The sequence below is a fragment of the Drosophila santomea genome, chromosome X (assembly GCF_016746245.2).
Source record: "Drosophila santomea strain STO CAGO 1482 chromosome X, Prin_Dsan_1.1, whole genome shotgun sequence".
Classification (NCBI taxonomy): domain Eukaryota; kingdom Metazoa; phylum Arthropoda; class Insecta; order Diptera; family Drosophilidae; genus Drosophila; species Drosophila santomea.
This window is the reverse complement of record NC_053021.2, coordinates 13,988,804-14,002,646: the sequence shown is the minus strand read 5'-3', so window position 1 is coordinate 14,002,646 and position 13,843 is coordinate 13,988,804. Positions and strand designations below refer to the sequence as shown.

The 13,843-nt window shown below is 43.8% G+C and overlaps 2 protein-coding genes across 2 annotated transcripts; both read left to right on the top strand.

Moving 5' to 3' along the window:
* Positions 1-227: 227 nt before the first annotated feature.
* Positions 228-2,072, top strand: LOC120457106. Its single transcript, XM_039644312.1, has one exon. It carries the CDS (start codon positions 228-230, stop codon positions 2,070-2,072), a length of 1,845 nt encoding a protein of 614 aa, XP_039500246.1.
* Positions 2,073-3,897: 1,825 nt separating this feature from the next.
* Positions 3,898-4,276, top strand: LOC120456746. Its single transcript, XM_039643736.1, has one exon. The coding sequence runs from the start codon at positions 3,947-3,949 to the stop codon at positions 4,274-4,276; it is 330 nt and encodes a 109-aa protein (XP_039499670.1). The 5' UTR covers positions 3,898-3,946.
* The last annotated feature ends 9,567 nt before the right edge of the window (positions 4,277-13,843 follow it).

Here is a 13,843-nt window from a genome sequence, read left to right as displayed (position 1 = left end):
GGAACGAACTCTGAAATATTACATTTTAAAATATGACATACATTATCTCAAACATTAAACTAATTGGATTGGCTGTGGCGATGGCATAAGATTAGAACAAGGCGAAAGTGGCTAACTTGGCATTAATGATGAAGTTGATTAATTAAGTTGAAGTTAAAAGTGCACCGAGTTCATTGGAGAAATTAGACAGCGCATTTACTTGTGAGCTCGCAACAGTTGCGTTTCAAATGCTTCAACATCTGTGGCTACTGCTGGCACTGCGCTGCCTGGCAATGGGTGCACTGCATCCGCCGCAACCGGAGGCGATGACACCGCTGGTGGCAGCTACGCTGCAAATCCTGGCCGAGCAGGTTAGCCCCTCGCAGAGCACATTGGCCGTGATGGATCTAACGCTGGATGCTGGCCACCGGGATCACCGGCAGGAGCAGCTAATGAGCACCATCCTCAGGACGATGGGTTCAGAGATGGCACTACGGACGTTCCAGAAACCACCCGATGCCATTCCCGCCAGCTATGTGGTAGTTCTGGTCAATTCCGCCCAGGCCTTCAATACACTTAGTTTTCACTTTACGGATGTCCATTCCACGCGGGAATTCAGCTTCCTCATCCTGCTGACACGTCGCATGTCCTCGCGAGCCGAGCGGCTGCAGGTGCTCAGGGATATATCCGGGAGCTGCGTTCGATTTTACACTGCTAATGTGGTGATGCTAACCGAGAAGCCGGATGGAGTGGTGCTGGTCTACGGCTATCGTATGTTCAACATGAACTGCGATCTCAGTGTGAATCTGGAGTTGATCGACGTCTATGAAAATGGATTGTTTCGGCATGGCCACGAGGCCAGGTCCTTCAATCGCGGCCTAAGTTTGTCCGGCTGTCCACTGCGTGTCAGTTGGTATCCATTGGCGCCGTTCGTCTACTTCAATGGCAACGCCAGTGATCCCGAGGAAAGGGCAGAGATCGAGCGACTGAGTGGCATCGATGGTGAGCTGATAAAGCTGCTGGCGCACATCTTTCACTTTCGCATTCTGCTCGATGAGCCGTGCGACAAGTGCTTGTCGCTGGACATCAAGGATGATTGCAGTGGCTGCTTCGACCAGGTGATATATAGCAACTCATCCATACTGATCGGCGCCATGAGTGGTTCGCATCAGCATCGTTCGCACTTCTCCTTCACGAGCTCCTACCACCAAAGCTCCCTCGTCTTCATCATGCACATGAGTTCGCAGTTTGGCGCTGTGGCCCAGTTGGTGGTGCCGTTTTCCCTCCCGGTTTGGCTGGCACTGGTGGCTTCCAGTTTGCTGTTGATTCTGGTGATCTGGTTGCGAAATCGACTCGTTTGTCGGCAAAGCGATTCGACTTGTCATGGCCTACACGTGCTCACCACACTGATGGGCAATCCGCTGGAGGCCAGGAGCCTGCCGAGAAGTGGACGCAGTCGCATCTTGTATGCCGGCTGGTTGCTATTGGTTCTCGTGCTGCGAGTCGTTTACCAGGGCAAGCTATTCGACTCCTTTCGACTGCCCTACCATAAGCCCCTGCCCACCGAAATATCGGAGTTAATCCGCGCTAACTATACGCTCATCAATCAGGAGTATCTCGATTATTATCCGCGCGAATTGACTGTGCTCACCAGAAATGGTTCCAAGGATCGTTTCGATTATATCCAGGGAGCGGGAAAGGAGGGCAAATTCACGACTACCTCGCTGATCGCCACCATGGCGTCGTACAACATGATGCACTGGAGCACCAGTCGCTTGACCAACATCAAGGAGCACATCTTCCTCTACCAAATGGTCATCTATTTGCGCCGCTATTCGCTGCTAAAGTTCGCCTTCGATCGCAAAATCAAACAGCTCCTGTCCGCCGGCATTATAGGGTATTTCGTGCGCGAATTCGATGCCAGCCAGTACAGGAAACCCTTCGAGGAGGACTACGAGGTGTCACCCATTCCCCTGGACTCCTTCTGCGGTCTCTACTACGTCTCCGCCATTTGGCTGTCCGCTGCAGTTTTGGCTTTCATCCTGGAGCTTCTCAGTCAACGGATAAACTGGCTAAGGAGGTTCTTTGAGTAGTGGATTGATATACTATACATATATTTACTAATATGCATTTTTATAAATTTAAAATTGTAATACATACGGTCTCTTTTACGCACTAATTAAATGATATATATATACCTGATATATATACCTGATCTATTTACTCGCAAATTTCCATTTCCATTTGGTGCAACTGCCGCTGGCATTTTGCTTGTGGCATCAGAAGACAATGGAAAATCCTCGTTAGGCGGCATATAAAAAGCAACAACAGAAAAAGCAACAAGGCAACAAAATCAAAAAGGAGAAGTTTTTGGGAGGTAAAAATAGGCAGGACATAAAAGGACAAAAACAAGACACGGCCGACATAGCAACTCATTAGCCTACATGGCCGCATTTGCAGCCTTCCACATGTGGCAGCATAAGAGGGGTAATAAATATGTACAAGTGTACATATGTATGTACATACTTACAGCAGCGGTACAGTAAATAGCACCTAAACTGAAAACTGTATTGAAAATATTGAACACCATAAAATTGATATGGAACATTGTTAAAGTAATTTTAATTGTAAAAATAACTTTAAGAAGTCTGATTGTTTCATATTCCACATTTGACCACATTTTATTTATAAAAATGTAACATTAATTAAAGCACACACTTAAATACAATTTATTGAATATTACATTTATGAAATATTTAATTTATTAAATATTAATATTATGATTTTTTATGAAAGGTCTTGTTAAAAGTGGCATGTAAGGGGGGCACACAGGTTTCCAAATGCAACACAAATGCGCTCTGGCTGGTTGCAGCCATGTGCTTTTCCTGTTGCTGCATACTTTGTTTGCTTAAATGCCGGAAGTGTTGCAGGCCACATCGGGAGTGGGCGTGGTCGACGCCCAGCTTAACCCTTTGCGTACCTAAAAGTGGCTGCAAGCAACAAATGTTGTCAGCATGTAGAATTCAATTACAAGGTCATAAGTCACTGTCAGCGTACTCCAAAACCATTTGGCTTAAAATAATAAACACAATAGAAATACCAAAGTTTTGTAAAATTATTTTAGCCTCAAAGCATAGGTGGTTTTTTTGAATAAGTTTTTGAGGGGCTAACATTTTCTGGCTCTATTAAAAAAATGTCGCAAATAATTAGTAAATTTGTTGTAGATATTTTTGGGAATATTTGCCTGTATTAATTTGGTAATAATCATGGCTTTTTTGGGCTTAACAGACTTGTACTTGCCAATAGACAGACCAATTAATTGCATTTTTATGGTAAACTGTGGAGTGGTGAGGCGGGTGGATACCATTTGCCTTCTTAGAGGAAACCATAACCAGCCAATGGGCGGGCACTTGGCACCCAGTGGATACCGGTGAAACGGCGTGTGATAAGAGCTGATAACAAAGGTAAACAAAGCCGTCGCTAGATGGATGCCCTGATGCCCTCCATCAACGAGTTTGGCGGGAAACGCTGTAATTCGTCAGCTATTCAAACGCCCACGGCGCATGCGTCTCAAAAAATCCGACATTCGATGGTCGGGCGATGCGTCGTTTTTTGTTCCCACATAGTATTTGGTTTGTGGGTATAAGAGCTTGGGGAGCCACAAAAAACCAGTATCTAGAAATATCGGGAAATTTATGCAAGATAACAAGCGAAGGTTTGGCTCGTCGGCTGAAGATCAGGATCAGCATACGATTATGCCTAATGAAGAGTCAAAATGTGAATTTGAATTTTAAACAGTTTACGACTGCGGCTAATGAGCTGCCAAATATTTATTTCAGCACAAGGTCTGACAGCCCATGAGTGAATATCCAAAAGTGCACTTCAGTTGGCCTTGATATTTTTGCCATAAAAGACAACTGCAATTTGGGCATCAGCACAGTTGAAGCTCGCCGACGAAGACATTAAGATGCTGAAACATTCATTGATCCTGATTCTGATCCTTGTGGTTGCAGTCTGTTGTTTTGCCGCCGAATTGCCAGGAAATGCATACTTGCCACCATTGAGAGATTATCATCAGCTTGCCGATGATATTCCACCAGCTGATAATGGTTTTCCCGTCGACATGGACCGGGATTCGTTTGAGAGGTACGCACCCATCTTTCTGGACTATCCGGAAGTTCGTCCTGTGCTCAGGGAGCAGCAGGAATACGCATTGGATCTGCCGTTCGAGGAGAAACACCATTATCGGAAAACATCAGGTCTGGAAAATGCTGCTGCTGCCAATCGCAATTGGTAGACGTCTTTCGATGCAATAGGAAAATCATAAATAAAGGCAACGACAAATGTATACGAAGGATTTAAAATTTATCGTTCTGCTGGTTATAAAAGCATTTATTTAAGAATTATCACAAAACAGCATTTTGGCAGCGACTTAAGCCACTTCGCAAAAGGGCTTGAATACACTAACTGTTGTACGTTATTTGTGAGTGGCCTTTATTATACCCGTTACTCGTAGAGCAAAAGGGTATACTAGAGTCGTTGAACAGTATGTAACAGGCAGAAGCACCATATAAAGTATATATATTCTTGATCTGTTCGTTTGTCTGTCCGTATGAAGATCGAGATCTTAGGAACTATAGAGGCTAGATAGTTGAGATAGTTCCAGTAGCTGATTAACAGGTATCAGATAGTCGGGCAACTTGACCATAGCATTCATTTTCTCTTGTTTTTGGCTGGAATGCGGCATGAAATGTGTGCAACTTTGACTTTTCGTCAGTGGAGTGTATAACCGCAACTAAATCCCCGACCTGTCCTTAGCCGTATCACAAACTTTCAGCCTCATTCGGCTTTTTGGCTTGAAATCCCGCCCTACGCCCCTGGCTCCTACACTGTGTGTGTGTGTGTTTGTGTGCGAGTGTGCGGTTTTAATCAAGTTTCGCCACTTAAGTTTGTGCTCAGGTGGAAAGCACTCAAAAGCCGCCTGACCGAACAGAACCAAACCCAACCAAACCAAACCAAACTAAAGCGAACCGAACTCCAGTGAGCTGAAGCCCCCTTGCCGCACGCCCCTGCAAAAGTTTCAAGAGCTTTGCGACGCGTTGTGTTGCTGCTGAGTTTCGTTTTTGTTATTAATTTTTCTTTTTTTTTTTTTGTTGTTCAGCACTTGCGTTCTATGGCTTCTTCTTCTGTTTTTTTTTTTTTTATGCGGTCTAAATGCGGTCTACTCTACTGGATGGTTTTCGGCCAGGTGGGTCAACCTGTTACGCATCTGCTTCGCTGCAGATCCTTTTTGGCCATTGTTTTCTGGTGTAGTAAAACTTTAAAATCAATTAAATTGAGTGCCAGCATGATTGGGCAAAATGATTGTGCAAATGTCTGGTGGCGCCATTAACTAAACTCATTCAAGTTATTTATCAAAAAGGGTTAAAGTCAAGGGGGCAAGTTTGTATAGCACTCAGCGTGTACATTTCCATTTATGTGTCATGAAAAAAATATGTATTTACTGCAGTAAAAGGTCTCATTTTCTAGTAAATTGCTGAAAAATTCGACATAAAAACGCAGAAAACTATTTAATTAAAAGGATGAAAGTAATTAGTATAGTTATGCACTTGTGAAAAATCTTTAGAACACGAAATCCAAATTGCTGCCCTCGTGAATGAAGCGTGAATGGGTGTGTGTTAGTAAGCCGAAGTCAATTGTCAAATTGACACACACACACAAATGCGCACATATGCACACATAGAGAGCGACATATGCTGGCAAGTGTATGTGTGTGGGTGTGTGTGTGTGGCTGTTTTGTTGTTAGCTTCATTATTTGCCAAGTAAAAGTAATGAGACTTTTGTTGCCTTGTTGGGTTGCACATGAGTGCGCCTTCTATGAATTCTTTGTCCTTGTACACACACACACACACACACACACATGGATACAGGCACAATGCGTTTGCAGAAAATAAGGTTTCACACACACAAACGCGCGCGCTGTATCTGTGTGAAGGTATGTGAGCGCTGGCCTTTTGTGTATTGTATTTTGTGTATAAAAAAAGCGCAAACCGTTGACAGACAGTGGGTCGCACAGTGGAATGGCACTCGAATAATAATTACTAATTAAATATTTAAACATTAGCAAAAGTTCCTATAGATCTCTGCCCAAGAAGATGCAAAAATATTCGGATATCCGGGAGATGCAAGTTACTTGTATCTCAACTAATTGCTGCTCGCATTTGTTTCAGTGCAGCGGATGGGGCAAGTAAACAAAGTAAAAGCATTTGGAAATGCAGGAAAGCAGTGAGCCTGGACTGCAATTTCGGTGGATAAGTGGCCAGCAGCCAGGGGGGGTAACTGTTTCAAAGAGGGGGCAATCCTGGCTGCTGGCCAGTTTACGATAAGAACCAGCTCTCCAGGCTCCTCCACACCGAAAGGTAGCTGCCATTTGGGCTTTGGCCTCATATTGCCGATAGAAAATAAATTAATTTTCATAATAATTGGCTTACGTTTACGCCGCTTAACCCGCTCGTGCCCAGGCACCACAATTTCACTGCATCGCCCCGGGGGCTTTCCATACGTTTAACCCCCTTCCCTCACCATCCGTTTTGCAACCCTTTTTGTTGGAACTGGGCGCCAATAATAATAACAATGTTAACACAACGTGCGCATGTAATAAAATCGTTTATTGAATTGGCCATAAATTTTCGCAGCTACAACAGCCGCAAAAGGCGCACAAAGTCAAAAAGTTGCAGTCCAGGGGGGGGGGGGCAGTAGGGGGTTAAGGGCACCCGGGGATATTGCCTTTTGTGCAAAAGTTTAGAGAGAGAGAGCGTTGAAGTTTAGGAGGAAAGTAGAAATTCCTCGAAGGAAAAGCGGGTAGGGAAGTGCTCAGGGGGTTAAGCCTCGCCTTGTGGGTTAACCCACTTCGGCTTGGGTTGGCTTTTTATCTCCTTGCCTGCGTGTGTGTGTGTGTGGGTGTGCGAGAATGTGTGTGTGCGTGTGTGAGTGTATCGTTCACCTGTAAGCTGCAGTTAATTCAACTCCACTGCTAAAATGCTTCAAGCAGTCGAACTTAATGAGCTTAAGTAATTAAATTGGCTCACGTTTAAATGGGTAAAGTGAACTCCGTTACGCTGTTTAGTTGCTGCTCTTACTGAATCCGATTTTAAATACTTCTTATATTTATTTACATTTAATTGCTGGTCATTTTGTTACTCAAACTGGCTTTATCTGACTCATCAATACTCGTCTTGCTATAAGACTGCAGTTCGTCTTCGTAACTTGTAATTAGGCAGAGCTTTATCCCTTCAAGCGGATTTCCTTTGCGAGTGATGTGTGTGTCCTGTGTGCGAGTCCTTTTGGAGGACATCATTTATTTGGGCTGCATTTTAACTACCAACATAAATTGCATGTGGTGTCATTAATAAACATAAAAGCGTCTTTGCTGGGTGGTGTGGCAAGTTGGTCGGAAAACGCGTCTCCTTGGTGGCCACTTCGGGGTGCCGAAGGACTCGCTTAAAATGTTTTCGATGCTGTTCAATAATTTCCCGCAAACGGCCAACAAAAGGAAAAAAAAAAAAAGGAACAAGGAACAAGGACGAAGATGCGACAGCGACTAATGAGCTTGATAAACGAGCCGAGACGAGACGATAAGATCCTCTTTCTTCCTTGTCACTTGTTTGCTTAAAAAATGGCGCGCTCAATGAAGTGATGTGTAAATAACGGTATTATATTTCAAAAGGCTCTCATCTCATTTAAGCTTAACTTTAACCCCTCCTCTCCGTCCCCTCCCCCATCGTTAATTATTGAGTGGGGATATGCAACAGGAAGTGCAGACCGTGTGGATTGAACTGCGCAGGAATGGCGACTTATCTCGCCAAGTGGCACAAAGGACATTCCACACAAGGACTTGCCAATGCTGAATAATGAATGGCAGCGGCAACAATAGAAGCGCCTTCACTCCTCCTTCGAAATCGCATTTTTCTGCTCCCTTTCTCCAGCTTATTGTGGAATTTTTGCCAGAAGTAGCCTAATGCACTTAAAGAAATCGATTAAGTTCATATATCTCATATTAATGGTGTGCTATTTTGAACTAGTATGCCTGTAGCCATTGCCATCTTCTCTGTCCATTTTGTATTAATTCTTTTTCGTTAGTTTCATTACTTTGAAAAAGTGTAACTTTTTTCTGTCAGTGTGCCCACTTCACTTTACTTTTAATATGTTAAACTGCGAGAGTTGACGACGCACAAAAGTGCGGCATGCCAAGCATGTGGACCATTACCCCCCAACCCTTGGGCCACCCTTCACCCCCCCGGCGGCCGACCAACTAATGTGGAGTTCATAAAAAAATGAAAAGAAAGGAGAACAGTGGCAGAGGCGGGGGGCAGGGGGGGCAGATAGGACACAAAGCAAATGCACAAACTGTAAAACTGTAGCCAAGCACTTTTTGATTTATGGAGAGCCAAGCGGGACTAGGTTAGAAACAGTGGGCTAAAAAGGGGGCTAAAAGGGGGCTAAAAAGGGGGGCTAAAATAGGGGCTGAAAGGGGGTGGGGTGTAGAGCTAGGGGGGGTGCTTTTCTATGGCAGGGAGCGCAGTTTGGTCGGAAGTGTAGACAATTTGTTAGAATTTATACAAAAAATGCAGGCCGCTTTGGCCGAGCTAGAAATGGGGTATGCTGTATGGAGTGTATATACATATATATATATATATACATATATATATATATATACATATATACATATATATATATATAGATATACATATACATTTGAAGTGGCGAGGGAAAGCAGGTCCTTTTCGGGCATATAAAACATGAGAGGCATTTCATTTTAAAGCAGCTCAAACAAAACAAATGCCTCGGCTTTTGTGTGGACTTGAAACTAATGATTTTCACTTACCACAGCGACAGAGGAAAAGCTGGCCCCAAACTGAGGTGGGGGGAGGGGGGTGGCGGTGGATACCCCCCACAACCATGCGGAATCTCAGCACAGATTTACATGACATTATGTCATTGTTGTTGCTACTGCCGCTGCTGCTGTCTGTTTTTATGACGTCAATTATGTTTATGAGTGTCTAAACAAAAAGTCGTATAAAGCCTCCGGCATTCCCGTTGTCCTATGTCCTGGCACATGAGCGGGTGGCTCCTGGCTGGCCCTCATCCTTGCAGTTGGTAGTTTGAGTTTAAGTGAATTTATTACCATGAGCAAAATTTATTTAAGCAGTCAAATGCACGTGAAGTGCATCTCAAGAAAGCTGTCACACAGTCTCCCTCCTTCCTTCTTTCATCTTACTCCTTACTCCTTACTCCTTACTCCTTCCTCCTTTTCACATTCTACTCTGTAGTCAAAGGAAGGACGAAATGGTAAGGATTCGTGGAAAACCGGGGCCAAACTGCAGACACATGGATGTGTAGCAAGATGCTGCTTTTTTCCCGGCTCTTCTACTCGCAAACTCACATTAGGGGTGGTCGGTTTTGTAAAACTAAATAAGCCACCGAATTATCAACGGATTTTGCTGTTGTTAAAGATTGACTAGACTTAATTAATTGCCATATAATTATGATTCCTGTTTTATAAATAATATAAAATATACAGCTGCATTTAACTGAGATTTGTAAATATTTTTCTGCTCTATGATTAGTTTAATGCTTTTCTCACTTGCCCCATTTGTTGACTCAACTTCGTGTGGCGCACTTGTGCCAATGACTGACAACTCTCGCACACACAGACACCCGCTCACACACCTACTCACAGCCACTCACACACACTCTTACAGTCGCACACACTAACACAAGCGAGGCTCGGGGCAATGCAAATTCAACTTTGCCGCTGCTTGAAGCAGTTGTCAGTAATTTCAAGCGAATGGCAGGCCAGGACATCTCACAGAGCATCAGCAGAAGGACACGAGGCACAGGAGCAGTGGCTGCGGCAGGATGCGATGGATCGGGATCAGAAACGGGAGCAAAAGCAGGAGCAGGAGCTGAAGGAGCAAGGGCTGAAAATAGAGGTTGCAGTGCCAACATTGACGAGGACAACTCCTGCTGCAGTTGCAGTTCCTGGTTGCCTGAAATCAAATCAAATTCCCGACAAACATCAACAACAACCAGGACATGTCGGTAATGTCACGTGTGTGTGTGTGTGTGCGGGAGTCAGGATAATCAGCGTGATGGGAGGAAATTGAACAACAAGTTCCCGATTGCCATGTCTTGGCCAGAAAATACAATTTTTAATGCCAAATAATTCGGCCTGGCTGACAGGCATTGCCTGCATTTTGCTTAACAATTTCCGGAGCTTTCACTCAGCCTGAAAATGCCAACCAAAAGGTAGATTCAATCAGTTATCAATTAGTTTATTCTTCTTCATTTATCAAAACGCATATTGCATTGAATTCACTTTCTCCATTTATAGTTTTAGCATAGTTGTTGTGCCCATTTTTGTGGGCAACTTTTAATTCAATTTATTTATGCACGATTTGGTGGCCTTGAAGGGCGGTGGGCGGTGGGCGGTGGGCGTGGGTACACCTACAATTTCCGCATGTCAACTGCACTTTGCATGAGTGCTCAGCGAAGGGGGCGGCCGTTGGGCGGAGGGGGCGTGGCGTGGCACACACAAACACACTCACGCACACACTTGTGTGCCACATCAGCACTTCAACTCTTGACTCCTCGACTTGGTTGTGCTTTTCCACTGGATCATCGTCATCATCATCGTCATCGTCATCGGTGTGGTTCGCATTCCCAGTTCCATTTTCCTGCCCGGCTTTTCCGCTTTCACCGAACTCAGTGCTTTGCTTTGTTTTTTTTTTTTTTCGTTCTCTGTGGCATTTCCACTTGATTTACAAAACTCAACGCAACAACGAGGATAAGGGGCAAGTGGAGCAACAACAAAGCCGCATTTGACTGACTGACTACTGACTGCCACGCCCTCCTCCGCCCCGCCCATAGGCCCCACTATATACCGCCCACTCACTGTCTGTGTTTCTCTATGTGTGTGTGTGTGTGTGTGTGTCTCTGTATGTGTGTGTGTATGTGTGTGTGGCCTGTTATAGAGTTGATTTATATGCACGTCGATTCGACGTAATTGAAGACGTGATCGAAATTCAAATTTTTGATTTTTAGAGCCCGTGACTGGATTGGCATTTGTACAAGGACCTTCCGTTAGTTCCATCCACTGCTCCTCCCCCACCCCCCTTGCCCCACCCCTTTTTGCCGCCCACTTTCCCCGTCTCTTTTTTGGCTTAATGTGAATTCGGTTTTCCATTCTCTTCTCGCCTTGTATATGCTATAAAATAATTTTCTTTTTTTTTATTTTCGACTGCCGCCTTTGGCAACAAGTTGCGGATTGTCGGTTCCTAGAAATGACATCTTTTCGAGGATGGCAAATTTTCATCAATGAAAATACAGAAATAAAGGTAATCTTCTTTGATTACCTAACAAATATACACTGCTAAAGGCTTAAAGTAATTAAATATTAATCAATTATGCATTAAATACTATAATTTACACAGTACTTATTTCTCTTAATTTTGAACTTAAAATATCTTTAACAGCTGGCTGATAGATGCAATTAACCATTAAGACTTGAATAACATTTAATTCAAAGGGTATTTGCGGTCGTATCCTTGCAGATACAAAGTAACTCTTAACTTGTTTGTCGGTTCTCTGCTGAGACGAGTTCCATCCCATCGCCATCTCGATCTGTTTGCCATCCCAATCCGGAGCTCAGTTCCTGGATTTAACTTGGGTCTTCGCTTCTGTCGGGCCATTTCCATTTCCATTTCCATTTCCAAATCCAAACCCAAACTCAAACTCAAACTCGGTTAAATCAGCCATGAAAACGGATTGTCGTCTGTGCATTTTTGCATTTCTTTCTGCTCATTTCATTGACTGTTGGGCTTGCTGGAGTGACTAACTGAATGAATGAGCGAATGAGTGAATGAGTGAGCCAGTGAATCAGTGAATGAGTGAATGAGGGATTGAGTGCATGAGTGAATGAGCGAATGACTGAGTGGCGTGGCCTGACAAAACGTGACCCGCTGTCATGTCTAACAGTTTTCAATAATAATGGCAACCAACTGTCGCCCCTGTCCGCCCACATTTTCCACCTTTCTCGCATTTTCCGCCGCCCCTTTTGCTTATTAACACCGCCTCCATCTTGGGGATTATGTCCCCTATACACACACACACTCTTGCACACACTCACACAAACTTGCACACACTCACACACTCACACAAACTTGCACACACTCACACACACTCGCACGCATTCGACTGACATTAACTTCAACACCTGGTGGGAAAAGTGGGCGGAGAAAGGCGGCGAAAGGCGGAGAAAGGCGGAGAAAGGCCGAGCAGAGTGGGCGGCACATCTCGCACTCATCCAGATGCTAATGGCTGTGTTGTCGACACTCCAGACATTTGTAGGCTTTATGTGTCACCCGTTTGTTGCTTCTGAGTTTTCCATCTCCACCGTCACTTTCCAACTTTTCCACCTTGATGCTGTCGTTGCTGTCTTTGAAAGTTCATTCAGGCCCAGTGATGAGAAGTGATTTTGCCCATTAAAGTCACGCACAAAAACTGAACCAACTTGTAAGCCCAGCTTCGAAAATTTCCAAATGAAGTAGAGCTTAGTTATATTGAAACCATACTTTTGCTAATTCTTATGAAAAGTCTGAATATTGTTGCAGAATTTTCCAAGACCATTTTTTACGAGGGTGTGGAAATGTCTGTAGGTGAATGTGTTTGGAACGACTGTTGTGCCTTTGTCATACGTTTCGTTTGTGTTAATATTTACATAATTGCGGTTAAAAGTAGCTTTTAAGATGTTTTTAACTGGCACATGAAGAGAGGAGTGCCATTTAGCCCTTAGTTTGCTACCCTTTGTTGGCATATCCTGCATTTAATGGCGGTATACAAATGTTAGAATCCGTTTTATTGCTAAAATCCCCGAGCCCCTTGGTTAAATACTCCCCTCATCCTACAAATGCCAATGGCTTGACATTTTAATAAAGAGATGCCTGTAGTACGGTGGGCTGCGTTATAACGGACAACAACTTTAGATAGAAGTACTTTGGTTTATTTTGGCCAACAAAAGCAGCAATTTTTCACTATTTACACACAGAGCAGCAGCAATGGTGAAAATATTTTTGGCAAACCTCAAACATTTCATTTCGAATTTTTCTTTCGATTCTTATTTTTTTTTTTGTTACTCATCTCGGCTTTGTTGTGCTTGCATTGCCAGATGAATTTGTTGGCAAAATTGTTTGGGTTTTAAAATATTGAAGAGGGGTGGTGATGGAACTATCCACATATCCGTTTATGTTTGTTAGTGGTACCCACTTTTACCCCCCCAACCCCTCCCCCCGCCCCCACTCCACCACCTAAAAATGTTGGCTGGTTTCCTCTCAGAATCCGAATTTCCATTTTCCCCTCGCCTTTTTCCCCATAGTTTTTCCCTTCAAACTTGTTGGTAAACGTTTACGCAAGTGGGCGGCACTATGTGTGTGTGCGGGCGTGGCACTTGATGGGTTGCAACTTTTGTTGTTGCCAGCCACGGAAACTTTAACTTTTTGGCAACTTCGTGTGGCCGGCGGGCATCGAGGGGTTAAAGGTGGTCAGCCGCATAAGGCAAAATTGTGGCCGAGAAAGCTGAAAAGCGCCACAAAGCGGAGAACAAGTGATAATGGCTAAATCTAAGCGGTAACGGATTAGCTGATTTTCCTAAGAGATTTTCCTTGCGAAAATATGCTCAAATATTTAACATGCGATTTTAAAGACATTTTAATTGTATAAATAGTAAATAAATAGTAATTGAAAGATATGGAAGAAAAACTAAGCAGGCCAATTTATATACTTTCACAGTTTCCACTTTTATTTCTCA